Source organism: Cupressus sempervirens, chromosome 3 (genome assembly GCF_028749045.1).
Source record: "Cupressus sempervirens isolate cs-2001-9-10 chromosome 3, ASM2874904v1, whole genome shotgun sequence".
Lineage (NCBI taxonomy): Eukaryota > Viridiplantae > Streptophyta > Pinopsida > Cupressales > Cupressaceae > Cupressus > Cupressus sempervirens.
In genome coordinates, this window is record NC_143120.1 from 872,644,292 (window position 1) to 872,661,780 (window position 17,489).

Sequence of the window (17,489 nt, forward strand, 5' to 3'; positions counted from 1 at the left end):
GGTGTGTACCACCTTATTGAAAAAAGGGAAGAAATTTGTAGAGGGTCAACTAAAAGCAATCAAAGATTCTTGGATTGAAATAGGTGTATCTATTGTTTTTGATGGATGGAGAGAGTGCAAAACCACCCACTAATAAATGTTATGGCGGTATCCCCAAGGGGGCAATGTTTTCGAGGGCGACTAATTGTGAAGGGGTCGTCAAAGATGTAGATTTCATTTCTAGGATTCTAATTGATTCCATAGAGATCGTGGGTAATGAAAATGTGGTTGTATGTAATTATGGACAATACATAAATTTGCACGACTACAACTGCTTTGGTTGAGGCAAGATATGAGCAACTTTTTTGGAATTGTACACTCCCTCAATTTGGCAATGCAAGCAATTGACACCTAAATCGATTGGATGAAAGAAATATACCAAGAGGTTGTGGAGATCGAAATGTTTGTGATAAATCACTATCTGCGACAAGTGATTTACACAACTTTCTTGAGATTGGAATCGTTGAAGGTAAATGTAATAAATTAATATTTTAATTTGTTATTTATGTCATGTTTTACATAATTGAATAATTTTTTTTTTGTGTTATTTACATAATTTAAATGTGTTATTAACTTATTATTAACATGTTATTAAGTTGTTGAGACATGGTTTGCATATCATACAATTGTTTTGAGACAACTTGTAAATATGTGAGAGGCATTGGTCAAATGGTTATTAGGAATCAATGGGGTATATGGAAGTAGCCAAAGTCAAAAGGGCACAAAAGGTCAAGTCATTGATCTTGGATGAAAAATGGTGGGTTTGTGTGGAATATGCATTGAAATTCATTGAATCTATCATGTCTATGTTGTGGTTTGCTGATCCAGATGCACCATGCTTGGGGGATGTCTATGATAGGATGGATACAATGTTGGAGAAAATAGAAGTGCCAATAAAAAAGAGAGTGCAGTGGAAGCAATTGTTTTTCATTGTTGGAACAAGATGACTGCATCATTGCCCCTCCTTGCATATGCATTATCTCCGAGGTACCATCACACTTATGTACTTTCTATCCCATGGAGAGTACCACCATATAGAGATTCTGAAGTTGCTAATGAGTACAATCAGACATTTAGTAGAGTCTTCAAAGATCTAGAAGTGGAGTCAAGTTTTAGGCAACAATTTAGATTGTTTGTCTAAGGAAGAAATCATATCCCTTGTGTTGTGAAAGATTAATTCAAATAGATGATGCTATATGGTGATATGTCTGTAGTAAAAAAAATATGTACCTCCAATCTCTTGCAATCAATATCGTCTCACATGTAAGTTTTTCTTTTGCCACTTGTATTGTAGAATTTAAAACTTAACATTTTTGAATTTGTCTTGCAATTTATTTTTGTTGGTTCTCTCTAGGTTGCAAACTCTTTTACCACTGAATGTAATTGGTGTGCATACTCCTTTATTCACTTTGTGAAGTATAAACGGTTGGCTGCAAAAAGAACTGAAGACTTGGTGTATATTCATTCCAATTTGTGTCCTCTATCACGTAAGGATCCCCAAAACACGCAGGGAGAAACAAAGTTTTGGGATGTAGCACCCAGGTCTGCTGACTTGGATGCAACTATTCAAGATCTTGCTACAGCCACTATGGATATGGATGATGGTGCATCTAGTGTGTGTGTGGAACTGCTTTGGTTTCAATAAATGATGATGATATTGATGAATTCTTTGATTATCCTTTTCATGAACGACATTCTCTTATTTGATCTTTTCTCAACTATCAGTTGATATTTAATATTTATCTTTGCCATTCAGTATTGATCCATGAACAAGTATCAAATAATGAAATGATTTAGTATCACAATTTGGTACATTTCACGTATTTTTTTATATAACACACACACACACGCGTACCCAAGCACATCCAAACCCTCAATTCCTTTTTTCATGCATCTACCTGCCGGATTCACACACTTGCATCCATCCATGCACCCAAACCAGTAACAGTATTTCATGATGCCTTTAGATTTGAGATTTCTTTCATTGCCTGTATTCCAAGTGATTTTGACACCGGTTCTAACATCACTTTTGGTGGTTGACATTTTGTCAAACACTTAGCATCCAAGGTCTGAAACCACTGTAAGAGCCTCATTGAGTTCTAAAACTCAACCTTGTGCTTTTGACATTTCATCAAACGGTTGCCATGCAATGACTAAATTCTGATTTCTGTATATTTATATGTTTTGGTTTGTTTGTATCTAAATAATTTTTGCAATTACAAAACATATACAAATGCATGACATTTGAAAAGTTAAAAAACTTTTAATTGAACCTTCATATTTTATTGTCACAATGCAAATCTTCCTGTCAACTTAGTTCATTCTCTACCAAACAAGAGTTACAAATGTATGTGCATTGCTGATATAATTATCTGAAACTAATTATAAAGAACCTGTGATAATTTGCATGCCGACAGCATAATCTAGATAAGATCGCAGCCTTATGGGATGAATCTCAGATAGTCTCTAAACTCTCGACATTTAATGAAGGCACCAAGCATCCCAAAAACATGTCTCATATAAATCTGTGCTGCCCCAAATAATCAACACAGCCTTTAAGAACTTAGCTGCTTCCTGTAGCTGCAATTGGTGGCTCTCATCAACCCTAATGTTCAACTCTAGTAGATTGTCGCCACTCATTATGACTTCTGCCAACAATAATATCAAATTGTAGGCCCTTGCAATGCAGCGATCAGCAATAAAAATCATTTCCCATCTCTACAACAATCTCTGAGATAAAATGCTAAATTCTTCTCTCAATTGAATCACAATTTAAAGCACGATTGGTGGCACTGAATGATGCCACCTCCAAGCACAATTTCACTAGATAGTTTGACTAGCTCAAAGTGTAAAAAAACTTAGAAGAATTTACAATTCTTCAAGCTCAGAGCTTGAAACCCTTATTCCAAATTCTCTTCACACGACAAAAGCAAATACCAAGTCATGAACGAATCCATTTTCTCTTGCCTTGGCTTTTTAATAATTGTCCAACATATGTCTTCACAAAAACTCTTCTCATAACTTAAAAAATTACTTAGCTTTTGAAACCATTTGCTTTTGTTGCAATTTAATTATAAACCCTCCTTTTAGTGCATAATATGAAGTATACTTTATTAAACACTTATTTTCTTTTGAATAAAGTGCACTCAATTTAGAAATGATATGCACTTAAAAATCAATAATACTTATAACATTATAACTCCATTATTATTCGTTTTATCTCAGTTCCGACTGAACCTGGAAGTTAATGATTATATCCATTGTGCATCCAACTGCCATAATAATTATAGTAAGGGTCCCCCTCTTAACACACACCTACTACAAATAGTGTGTCCCTGAAAGTGAGCCAGTTGATGAATGAGTTAATCGTTTTGCATACAATTAGGTCGGGCACCCCTGCCAAAAATAGCTCATACCATAATTTGACTTACTATAAATAGTAAGTCCAAAATTGGAAGCTCTGTCAATGTCACCACAACTCCATATTGCTAGCAAACCGTTCAGGTGCCTTGCTAAAGAAAGAAACTAATGACTTACCCAATATAGACACTTACTATAACTGTCTGTCAGTGTCACCACAACTCCATATTGCTAGCAAACCGTTCGGGTGCCTTGCTAAAGAAAGAAACTAATGACTTACCCAAAGTCCAAAATTGGAAGCTCTGTCAATGTCACCACAACTCCATATTGCTAGCAAACCGTTCAGGTGCCTTGCTAAAGAAAGAAACTAATGACTTACCCAAAATAGACGCTTACTATAACTGTCTGTCAATGTCACCACAACTCCATATTGCTAGCAAACCATTCAGGTGCCTTGCTAAAGAAAGAAACTAATGACTTACCCAAATAGACACTTACTATAACTGGTAAGTGTGCTGATCTGACTCAAACAAAGAGTAATCCTAAAAATCCACAATCACTGGAGTGGGAAAGCCAATGGCTCAACCAAATGACACCTCCTATCTATAACATTAGCCCACGAGGGTTGCAATGATGGGCTAACAACTTGCCTTTAGACACTGGCTAAAACGGGGACATTATGCACTGAGGTTTGGAGGATTCAAAAACAAAATATTCATCTTCTTTTGCATGGAGTTTGTAGATATTGACAGCTAGGGTTTGGGAGCCTTCCTTGATCCTTTGGAAGCATTGAGGGCATACAAACAGAAAGCTTATCTTCTGTGGCCATTGGAGGAGTCTTTGAGAAGTGGCATCGAAATCTGGAATTGAGGGTTTGCTGATTTTATTTAATACTGAGTATTGCAAAAAATGTATATGCTGGCCCTTTGATATGAATGTGTTTTGATTATTTGGGTACCAAAAACATTGTTGATATATTGCATTTTCAGTTCTGAAGATAATTAACTGAAAAATATCGCAGAATATCTATTCATCTGAAAATGGTGATTTGAAGAGTTATTTCTGTTATTTTATTTTTGCAGATGAGATTATTATAAAACCTATTTTCGTATCTCCATCTTCTCTAAAGTTCTAAACACATTGAAACAGAAAATGTAAACGAAAAAAACCAAGAGTGCATCTTACAAAGGGTAAACCCTAAGATAATCCTAGAAAATAGGAACACTCAAATAGGTCCATTAAAGTTATCTGCGATTAGATATAATTGATAGGCAAAAATGAGACGGAGGCAAGAAAAGGTAGGGACAGGGACCAATCTTGTGAACTTTAAGGCTTGCAAATCTTGGCACCCCCATTTGGTATGGTTGGGGATGTTTGCCTTTTGTAGGCATAGTGAGATATTGCTATTTATGGAGAAGGTAAAACTAGGGGATGACTATGACAATTATAGTCTATTATGACAAATGAAGGTCATAGCTGCACAAACAAAACAAAACGATAGCAAGATATATAGGAGGCGAATCACGAGCAAGGAATAATGTACAAAGAAATCTATAACCGATGACTTGAGTGCACATTAAAATAGGCATGGCTTTTGACACAACTTACAAAGAGTTTTACGTCAGACCTTACAAATAAGATCCATAGCACAAAGTCATGGACAAGGTACTGCAATTACTTGCCTTTGTTATAAAAAAGCCTATTGAAGGAGTTGATCTCCCTCAAATAGAAATTATGTCCATGACCCAGCGACATCAACTGATGATTATTTCTTGCATGTTTTAGTTTGTGAACTCTACCCAATAAGTGGAGATCATCTTCTTCATCAATTTTGCTACTATAGGGTAACCACAAAAAATATTTATGGGACCCATTTTACAATGCATCATGCATGCACATAGCAGCAGCGAGTGAAACTTGAAAAACTAAGCATCAAAAGAAATGAAACTAATAGAAGAAATTAAATCTTCTTCACACAAGTGCATCATTGTCATACTTGCTGACCTTTATTGAAGTAATAAGAAAATGCCTCAATTCACATGGCAAAGAAAAGTGTGCTTGACTGTTAGAATTAGAATAGAAGAATACAATTTCTACATATGCAAAGGGGTCACATCACAAAAGATTGGCGATTTAATCATAAAAATATAAAGGAAAACTTTTATGAACTTGGAAGACTAAAAAATCACCTTAGAAAACAGGAACACTACGACAGGCCCATTGAAGATCTCTCAAATCAGGTATCATTGATGGGCAAACATAGTTTAAGGCCAAAAAAAGGGAAGGATAGGGAAAATTCTCACAAATTGGAAGGCTTGCTAATCTGGGCACCAACAAGGTTGATAACTAAAGCTGTGGTTTATATTGATAACCCTAGCTATTTGTTTATATTAAGTATTGAAGTTATTATTTCTTTGGGAGAAAGCATTGTTATCGTGTTGGTTATGTAGTATCTAATGTTTTATAATGATACCCTGTGGGATAGTATAGGTTTTGAGAATCAATGGAACAATGGTTTATACCTTTGATTCTTTTAGCGAGGATAATTAGAGAGGCAAGTCAATTGGTGTTCCAAATTAGCTATTCATATTGACAAATAATATCAAGGAATACCTATTTGCAAATGTGGATTGATAATGGCTAGTTTATTTTTATCCCTTTTCTTTAGTTTTACTTTTTTATCGGCAAGCTTCATATTTTTTAACTTGGCTCAAGTCCATGGGAGGTCTTAAGGAAGGACCTCCTCCCCAATCAACACATTCAATTATGAAGCCACTTATTCAACTCAAATCAACTTAGAAGCCACAATAGAAGTCCAAGAGCCATCACTTGGAATCCCAATGCTAGATGTCACTTTGGGGATTCAAACATGGATCTCCATCTTCAGAACGATAAGGCCTTGCCAGCACAGCCCCATTGACATAATGACCATTCTTATAATTCAATATCTACGAGTTGTCTTGACTCTTAAACTTCATTAAATTTTTGCAAATGATATTTTTATTTTTTTAATAATCAGATAGTCAAGATTGGGATGAAAAGGAAAACTATGTCAAACTATAGAATTGTCAAGCACTGACTTATGCACGTGGAGAAAATTTAAATTGAGAGGGTTTTGAACTATTGGTCTTTATTGCATGATTTTCGTGAAGAAATATGTCATTATTGAACTATTGGTCTTTATTGCATGATTTTCGTGAAGAAATATGTCATTAATGCATTGTTCCAGCTAATTTGAATGCTCATTCCCATCATCTGAAGAATGTATCCAACACCATTTTCCATTTTCACAGGCTAAGGTGTCCAGGGGTTTCAACCTCATGCCATGGGAAATTAGTCATGGGGTTAGATACTGTGATATATGAGGAGGAAAAGCGCTATAAATTTAATATCACTTTTTTGGGATATGTTGAAGATGAATGCATTGAACAATAATGCTTTAAAGTGTGATATGTTGAAAATGTATGGTTTTGCAGTACATTGTCCTAACTGAGTTCGCTACCCAATCCTTTTGTCTCAAGAATGTTCAGTTTCACTCTCTATCTTCATAATTCACAGGTTTAGACATTTCACAATCACTATCTAAAGTAATTATGATGGGTCAGAGAGTGATATACGAGGAGCAATATCATAATGAATTATCATCACTAGTTTAGGGTATGCTTTGTGTGTTGAGAGGTTTTCAAAAATATTATGTTTGATCCTTTGATCTATGGCAATTAAGCAGATTCTAAGTGCATTGCTCTACTCAATTTGTTGCTTCTTAAGAATGTCTTTCAGCTCATCTTCTGTCTTCATAATTTTTTGTGTTGGGTTGTTTAAACCACTCCTGTTTCTCTAGAGATGGTTGCCTAGTGAAACACTAACTAGGTTTTGATGCAGGAGGCATTTCATGACAAGTTTGCTTCTTAATTATATTGACTTCTCCAATGATTTGTTTCCTCCACTCCAAGACTCCTTGTATGCTCTTCTTTTGCCTTTATAGACTTGTTATGCAAGGTGTCTATCTATCTACAGGGAACATTTGTTTACCGTATGGATTAATTAAGCAACACTCACAGGGAATAGACACAAACACTGAACAGCAAATAGCAGAGCTCTTACTATTATTCGCATATACCAACAGTACATTATGCTCCCATGATAAGATATGATGATATCTCTTCATTACAATGCTTCCTGAAGGGGTTATAAATACTTTCCGAAGAACCTTCCCGAAGGTATCCGTCGGCCAGATACATCATGTCCGCTACAAACTATTTACCGTCGGCTACATAACAAGAACTTTCCCGAAGGGACCCGTCGGCTGATACACAATTTCCTTTCCGAAGGGACCCGTCGGCCGATACACAATTTCTTTTCCGAAGGGACCTGTCGGTCGATACACAATTTCTACCGACGACAACAGTTTTGGTCACATTGAACTCCTTTCTATAACCTCTTTGCCTCAAGATTGGTTTCTACAACAAGCATTTCTTACATCATTCTGATTGCAAAGCTGAGATTTTGTTATCCTAGGTTACAAGTCTAGACATTCCACTATCATTGATGAGCACTTTATATAACTTGTAAGGAGGGAGAAATAATTTTAGGTTAGTAATAACTACAAGCATTTTATTGCAGTTCTCGTTGTCTACAGAAATGTGTTATCAATCTTCTCTCTGACACTAGGGCTGTCCCTTCCAATCCTCTTGGTCCCAAGCAGTCTCTTAGTAGGCATTAACAAATGCTGTATTGGCTTTTTCATGGTCTTGGATGATGGTTTTAGCTTTCTTATTTTGAGCTTTTATCGAGAAGCATAAGAATGCTGATTCTCACTTCAATCCCCATCTTTGATCTGTATTAGCAGCTTGTTTCCTTTCAGAGGTCCTCCCTAGAAGGCCCCCTTTTCACTTGCATAATACTTAGGGTTTACTTCCTTTTGGATTGATCAATGATCCTCTAGTTATGCTAATTTTGTTTTGGTGTTTTAGTTTCTAGTGACTTTTCCAGCTCCAAGTTTACCTGTATTCAATTACATTTCTTTTGTATTTGGATGTGCTTTCAAGCTCCACTGACCTACTTTAGCCGCTAGTGGATATTTGTATTGTTTTTCTTTCTTCTTCTTAATAAAAAATCACTCTCTTTTTCTTGTTAGTATTCTATTGTAAATCTCTTCAAAACATGTAATGCAAAAGATTCATATTTGTGGTTGTGATTTTAGTTGGGTCATGGATTTCTTAAAATATTAGCAGCTTGTTTACTTTCAGAGGTTCTCCCTAGAAAGTCCCCTTTTCACTTGCATAATATTTAGGGTTTAATTCCTTTTGGGTTGATTCCTGACCTTCTAGTTATGCTAATTTTGATTTGGTGTTCTGGTTTCTAGTAACTTTTCCAGCGCTAAGTTTACGTTTATTCAATTACATTTCTTTTGTATTTGGTATGTGCTTTCAAGCTCTACTGACCTACTTTAGCTGCTAGTGATATTTGTATTGTTTTTCTTTCTTCTTCTTAATAGAAAATCACTCTCTTTTTTCTGTTAGTATTCTCTTGTAAATCTCTTCGAAACATGTAATGCAAAAGATTCATATTTGTGGTTGTGATTTTAGTTGGATCATGGATTTCTTAAAATAAGTTGCATCGGATGATTCTAAGAAAAAAGGATGTCTGCACAAACCTCTGCCCCTTGCACTCTTAGTGGTTCTTAGTTAAAATTTATTTGCCTCATTTCATATTGTGTAATGATAAAATGATGGCTGTTTTGTTTAGAGGACTGAGAGTACGTTGCGCATTCATTGGGCCTTACCAAAACTTTGGCTAGATGGGTTTGCTAATTATGTGTTTACAGTTGTTTTATGATACACCAGGTCTCATGCTGAATTATGCTGGAAATCGTTATAAGGATGTTAGACAGCGTGTTGAAAGTGCATGGAGTTCAGTTGAACTCTATGATTTACTCATAGTTGTCATTGATGCTCATCGACATCTTATAAGGTGAGTCCTTACTCTATAGTTTTCCTTCCATTCCTCTACAGATAAGCTAATAGTGTCAAGTCATTGAATATTCCAGGGCAATATGTAGTCCCATGTGGTAGTGTATAGAATATAAATTATAGTCTATCAACTATATGGCTTCTCTTAATCTGGAGGTGGCTCTTTTAGTGCCTCCATCGAGAATGCATGTCAATTTGATTTTGATAATATGGCTTCCTTCTGTGCAAGGGCATAAGTGAATTTTTAGTTTTAAAAGTTCTCATTTGTCTACTGCAATCTCAAGGTCTTTTAAGATTTCTTCATTTAAGTCGTTTACTAGAACATTGTTTGTAATTTGTTCCGGACCACAACATACAATTAAAAGAAATTTTAATTTCTTAATTTGGAGGAGTGCTTTCTGCTCCATATAATAGATGTATAGACTTTTAGAACAAGTGCATTAATATTATTGGAAAATTGAGGGTGTGCAATGCATGTGAAGAGACAACTGGTACTATAATTCATAGCAGAAATAATGTTGTGGGGGAAAATCCGGCAAACCAAATGTACAGATTTTCATGAAAATTTGGTTTTAAGGAAAGCTAAAAAAATGTGGAAAAAGGACAAGAACTTGTTTTTCAAACTTAGGGATGTTATCCTAGCAAGGAGACAGCAATAAAATTGAGAATTTTAACCCATAATAGAATATAGATTTTTGTTACGTGTATTCATATTGCAGATTTAATTGCACTGCACAATAAATACATCATAGTGCATAAATTATAACTAGATGTTGACATCTTACAAATTTTCAATTTTCATCTAACTTGTATAAAATTAACCAACAAACTAAGAACATAGTTCTGAAATTAGATCTACCCACTGAAATCAGATGTACCCAATGAATCTTACTACTACAAAGAGGCAGCACCTCTCATTGGGGTCAAGGGGCAGCTTGTAGCTGGAGGGTAACACTGCACTTCACCTGTTTTTAGATCTCACACCACCATATTATTGAGAAGTGTTAACGTTTTCGAATTAGAATATAATAATGCAATAATCAGAAATACAATAACAGATGACACAGTTTTATCCTGGGAAAACCCTCCTACTTGAGGGAAAAACCCAGCCACAGCACACAAACTGCCTCCTTTATTGTGATCTCAAAAGTTGATTACAAAGCTTTCAAGCTTATTCAGAATAATAATCTTTCTCAGAGATTGTTGACTCTGAACAATCATCAGAAATATATTGATATCAAGAACAATAATCACGCTGCAATCTGTAGCTTAGCAATGTGACATCAAAATGATCATCCTCACACATTATCATTCATCCAGCTAAAAATCGAACTGATGTAGACATGGATCATATGAATATTAAATACTGATACATAACTTTTTCACAGTCACAGAATACAAAGACCTTTTTCCGCTAAAGTCACACTTCAGTTTTCGCATACAAAACAATCATGCATTTGCCAAGCCATAGGCAAACTAGACATAGAGAGCAAGATAAGGAGCTGGCTAAATAGACATTACTGTTACCAAATGAATTCAGCTAAAGCACAGATATTGAACAGTCACAATAATGATATAAGCAAGGATGAATGCCGTCTTTATCCTAACCGATGACTTCAATACAAAACGACCATTGAGTGATGACAGACTGCCATCAGGGATTAGATACCATGTCATGCTTACTTGGATGCCAAGTTGGAATAAAACACAAACCATAAACGGAATACTCATTTAATTGTTGTTTTTCCTGAGGATTGCTGCAAATGTAGTAGCACTGCCATTATGTTTGGTATGTGTTTTTTAAATGTAACATCCTCTTATATTTATATAAGGAAGTGAGTAAAGAATAGACATGTCCCTTAGTGGGATATGTCTGTTCATTAACATAATCACAATCTCATAGTTATTTGTATATAATATCTCTATTACACACACACACACACACACACACACACACACACACACACAATCTCATGTATACTAAATATATATGTATCTTTGCTACAGTTTATCCGAGAGAAGCTACAAAACATCATCACTCCCTCTTAGCTAGGGAGGATAAACACAAGACACATATTACACCATTGGTAATATTGGAAATGACAAATTTTAAGGATATCTTTGATCATCAGATATCAAAGTAACGAGAATTGGAATCGTATCGGAATCGGCACGGCCGAATCGAATCGGGAATCGGGGGTGAATCGTCGGTGAATCGGCGATGAATCGGCAAATTTGAAAAACCCTTTAAATGTAGAGATTTTAACAATTTAAGACTTATTTCATGCACCCTTTATTGAATAACACTTAAACACACTATAACATCATCAAATAGAAGTTAAAACTTAACATACATAAACACGAAACATAAAATCCATCACATACGTAACTATGTTATCATTATGTACTAAAATGTAAATTGTAGGCTAGCTGAAATAAATAAAAATCAAATGATCATAATGATTCAAATCATAGAATGTATGTAAGATGAAATCATGAAGATCTATAAGACATCAAATCATAAATGTATGTATAAATCTAAGATGAAGATCCATGAAAGTTTGAAACGTATGTCTATCAGTGATTCAGTATCACTATCAATATCTATACAGTGTAAACAAAATATAAAAACAAGGCTCCAGCTCAAGCCTCTTCTTCTCTCTCACTTTTCCTCTCTTCTACTCATGCTTAACAAATAGAAGGCCCTTTAGGGTTATAACAAAGAGAATAGGTCAAAAAGAAAGTAAAAAAACAAGTTATTTTTTTTAAATTTACAACTCCATACTTTTCTGGCCACAGGCGATTTCTTGCCGATTTTTTCATCCAATTCATGTGATTTTTTTGATGAATCGCCGATACTGGGGATTCATGCGATTCATCCAAAAAAATCGGGTGTGGCGATTCCCGACTCCAAAAAAATCGCCCACCTTGAATCTTATTGCCGATTCATGCGATTTTCGAGCGATTCTCATTACTATGTCAGATATCCACCATTTTGATATCACATTTGATATCATGAGTATTGGTCTTCCAGAATATCAACACATGATATTTACCAAGTACTCAAATAAGGTTTGATATCACATTTGATAGCATGAGTATTGGTCTTCCAGAATATCAATGATATTCACCAAATACTCTTTGGGTAATGGCCTTCCAAAATGTTGAGATGCAAGATATTCACCAAGTACTGTGAGTAATGGCCTCCAAAACATCAAGTCGCTTGATATTCACCAAGTACTCTGCGTGATGGCCCTTTAGAACATCAATTTGCATAACATTCACCATTTACTCAAAAAATGTTTATAAGGTATTTGCACATGCATTCTCATAATGCTTACCATATAAACATCCACCATGCAAAGTATTATCCATCATGATTTACATAGACATCGTAAGATATCCATCATAATAGAAGATTAAGTTATTGTAAGATCATCACCTTTCAATAACTTTTGCAAATACAAGTAACATCTTTTGGAAGTCGTCACTTCCTCATGATGTGTACAATGGGTATGCCCATTAAAATCATATAGTTGCGAGGTATATTCATGAACCACAGTCCTTTTGACGACTACAATTTATTTATCAATGGAGAATCAATCTCAATATGGTTTACTCTCTCTAAATCAATGTGACCAAGATCACTAAAGGTTGACTGAATTATATCTTCTATTTGCTCCCTCTCTTTCAAGGTTGCCTCTAATGAAATGTTAGGCTCCCTTTGAATCTCAATCTCCCTTTTCTTGCAAGAGCATTCTCAGAAAAGATGAAAGCAAATAGGTCTTATAGAAATACAAGGATGTTATCATTAATTTGTATGTTAGTAATTTTAACTCATGCCTAACAACAACTTAATATATTTCTCATTATTATCGTGGTTCACATTATAATTCTTAATTATATAAATTCATATATATATATATACTTTATATAGATGTTTCAAACATATTATATATATTCCACACACACACACACACACACACACATGTTCATTCATTCATTCATATATATATCATATATTTAAGGGACACACCACGTACCTCTTAATAAGGGAGTTTTGTTTCTACGTGGGTACTCCTTTTTACATGTTTGCACCCTTCCCTTCATGGTTATCGGCTTGGTCTAACAAGATGAGTCACTTTTACTTTCCTTTAATAGGTTAATGACTATTTTCTCATCCTTATATTATGCTACTAATAAGTTCCACATTTTCCATTTTCTGTGTCGATTTGTCAATCACTTTGCACATATCCAATAGTCTGCAATACATGACCTTTGATGGAGCTTGAGTTTCTGTGATTTTAATGTGTACTGTCCTGCTGACTGGGAATGTCGTTTTTGTTGGAGTATTCAATCTTCACGTCAAAGCAATTAAATTGTACTTCCAACATCCACACCACCATCTGCAACCTTTGGCAACCATGTCTAGGAAGGCATTCTTAACAAAACTTTTCTAACACATGCACTTTGATTGAAGTCTCAGGCATGTTACAAACTTTCCATACCAATTTAGAATGCCAAGAACATCCATCACATAATTTCAGTAACATGTGCATGCTGTATTCTAGAGATATCCTACAGAGTGGTGACCATACTTCACGATGCCACTATTGTCTTATTAAAGGAACGATGACTTGAAAGTCTTGCAAGCTGCTTTATGATAATATCTTCATTTAATTGGTAAATAACAATCATGATATCTTTGATATAAGCTGCTATTTTTTTTTTGGATTGTTCGAGAGGTATATTTTTGTTGTTTTATGGCTACTCTGGTTACTAAGTAGTGCCATTTTTTCACAGTGCTATATATTCTGGCTTTAACTAATTCTTAGATCTAGTAGCGTGCTTCCCTCAAAATCAATGAATATAAGTCTCGATAGCCCTTTGGCATGGAAATTTATTGGATATAAATTTGTAGTCACACCCTTCAGTTGTCTCGACTCTCAATGCATTAAATCACACTATACAGTTATATCTCAGCATCTTCTTGTGTTGAATCACTTGCAAGGTCCATATTCCGCCTTTGTTAAAAAAATGCAATCCCCAGTCATATATCTATGCTGCAATCACATGGGATTCCAAAAATGTCAGTGGTCTCCCTTATAAATTTCTGGCGAACCTCCGCTTCAATCTTTGCCTGAATAGTGGTATTTCTCAGGGAAATGTTTAGCAAGCAACCCCTGCAATAGTAGTATAGATTCTTCTCATTTGCAAAATTACTGGTCTTCATTCCTCCTATTACATATGCAGTGTGGCTCTGATACCGTGTTGTTTTTCCTAATGATCGCTGCAAATGTAGTAGCACTGCCATTATGTTTGGTATGTGTTTTTCAAATGCAGTATCCTCTCATATTTGTTTAAGAAAGTGAGTAAAGAATAGACATGTCCCTTCGTTAACATAATCACAATCTTATAGTTATTTGTATATAATATCTCTATTATATATTTATACACACACACACACCCACACACACACACACTCATCTTATGTGTGTGTGTCTATATATATATATATATAGTTAATCCAAGAGAAGATGCAAAACATCAACAATAATTTGATTGGTGCCAAGTGTTGAAGATTATAGCTGTGATAGAGATATATTTCTCTGATTTTTCCAAATGCTGAAATAGAGATAATATTGTGTAAACAGCTGGAGAATTTATTTATGATAATATTATTTTGAGAGACGTGTCATGCGAAGAGTCATTTGTTTGGAAATTAAAGATACCTTCGGGTTTAATACGAAGAGTCTCTCATTTCAATTTATATATGTGATTGCTTAGTGTAATGACATAAATGTATCAAGTTGAAAGCTGTTTACTTAAACATTTTTATATCAATAAAAGAAACATCTTTCTGCTGTGGCTGGGTTTTTCCTTTCAAGTTGAAGGGTTTTCCCAAGATAAGTGTTTTGTGTCGTTTGTACCTATTTTCCATCTATTGCTGTTTATCATTATTTTTGGGCATTTCATTCCATTAACATGGTACCTGAGAAGGTTTGATAACAGCAATGAAGGAAGCCTGTATGTGTTGAATTTAGTAGCTGTGATTTAGATTATTCCTCAAGTTTTCCTTCTGCTAGTCTTGTTCATGTTCATGGATTCATTGAGGCATTCTCAGAATGAGTTTATTGCTCTTATAATTCTTTATGTATTATTGTTTTCTAACTCTTGTTCGATTACTTATCTCATGTGCTATCGTGTGATTATGTCTCTTGGCCATTTATGTTATCTTTGAATCGTCGTGTATTTCCTTTATGCTAGGTCGGTGTTAGTTTTGGTTGTATTTTATATTTACTTCTTTTGTTGTTGGACATGGCTTCCATGCATGTCAACAATGTCTCCATCTGCCATCGAGCTGTTTCTTGAAAAAGACGTTTTTGTAATACTTATTCAATTTTCAAATCTCATCTTACTTATTCATGTGTTTCCTATTGAAGCTGGCTACTTTTTCACGTCAAACGGTTCTTGTTTTTGTTTAAGTATTCATTGTGCATATCTCTATCGTTAGGTAGTGTCTATAGAGTGCTTCTCATAATTAGTTTTGTTCACTCTCGAACAATTCCTCTATTGGGCGATGGCTTATGTAATTTGTTTCGCATTACAAGTCTACCGTTTTTGAGGAAGACAATCAGAATTTTTTCTTTTTGGTTTTAGTTTATCATAAATATTGGGTCTAATCAAATATATCCCAAATCATCATTCTATGAAGACCAGTGTTTGAAGTTTGATTTAGGAACAAGAGGATTCCTTCTTTTTCTCGCTTTTGATCTTTGGTAGAGTCATGATGAGTGGGTGAGATGACTCGACATCCTACGTGTTTAGTTGTTTGAGTCCCGATGGTGGCATTGAAGGGGATGGGGGATCTTCATTGTTGGATTCAACTCCTCTAACAGGCATTGTTGTAGGTAGCCTACAAAATGAGGGGTTGCTCGGTGATACGGTGAGCATGTACAACAACAATGCAAAGCATGGCTTTATACAACTTGAGATGTACATGAAGCCTCTAGTGGGATCTATGCAGGCCTATGATTGCTATGTGGTTCTTTGTTGTAAAAACTCCAAGAGTTGGCTGAGTTAGGTGGAGGTTGCTGAATTTGATGGGCTCCCTAGTCTCCTTGCCACTACGCTTAAAGCTCAGAAGAATGAGATGATTGTTTACTGTACTAGGTAAATGAATAAACACATACAGGCAATAGATAGAAACAACATAACTCCTATTATTCGCATATGCCAAAGGATTACATATAGATGATTAGATGCTTTACAATGACCCAAGAGGGTGTATTAATACTCTTCGAAGAACCTTCCCGAAGGGGTCTGTCGGCTACATAAAAAGAACCTTCCCGAAGGGACCCGTCAGTCGATACACACCACAAGAACCTTCCTGAAGTGACCCGTCGGCTACATAACAAGAACCTTCCCGAAGGGACCCATTGGCTACACAATATCTACTGATGACATACATCCTATCGGCTACACAATATTAACCTACGACATCATCCCCCCCAAAAGAAAAAAGTCATCTCCGGACGACAATTACAAAATATCTGAGACAATTAACAAACAAAATACATTAACTGACTAACTACAACAAGATAAATCTGCTTTTGTCACATCACTTTCACATTTGTCTCGTGCCTGCACCAAACTGGTCTCTAAACCACGTTGCATCTGTAGCCTCTGCTAACACAATACTGTCTCCTTAGCTGACCTTGATAGCCACCCGTGCCGCTTTCTCTGTTTTCATCTCTTGTGTACCCTGAGCCAAGTGTCACTGTACTACCACCAACTGGATGATCAGCTTCTCCTGAGCTCTCTATGCATCCACCAAGATAGCCTCACGTCCAACACCTACTCCGAGTGCCTTTGGTACATAGACACTTCGTGCCTGCAACAGCTCTAGGTCTCATCAACTAGTCATACTTCCCGCGACTGATAATCTGCAACGACTGGGGGTCTAAGGGGCATCGCCCTAAGCGGGGTCCAGGGGCAGCGCCCCGGGTGTGCTCCTTGTCGCAATACAGGGTGGCAACAAGACCAAATTAGCACTCCAAAACCCACACAAAATTTCATGGATGTCATGTCCCCTATTTTACCCTTAGAATTTAATAA

At 35.6% G+C, this 17,489-nt stretch overlaps 1 protein-coding gene across 1 annotated transcript in view; it reads left to right on the top strand.

Annotated features, from left to right (window-relative positions):
* LOC149569565 (GTP-binding family protein) overlaps nt 1-17,489 on the top strand; it is a 161,442-nt gene that overhangs the window by 48,533 nt on the left and 95,420 nt on the right. Inside the window, exon 3 of the mRNA XM_089822237.1 lies at nt 9,227-9,372. Coding sequence (XP_089678363.1) covers nt 9,227-9,372 — 146 coding nt within the window. The remainder of the gene's footprint in view (nt 1-9,226; nt 9,373-17,489) is intronic.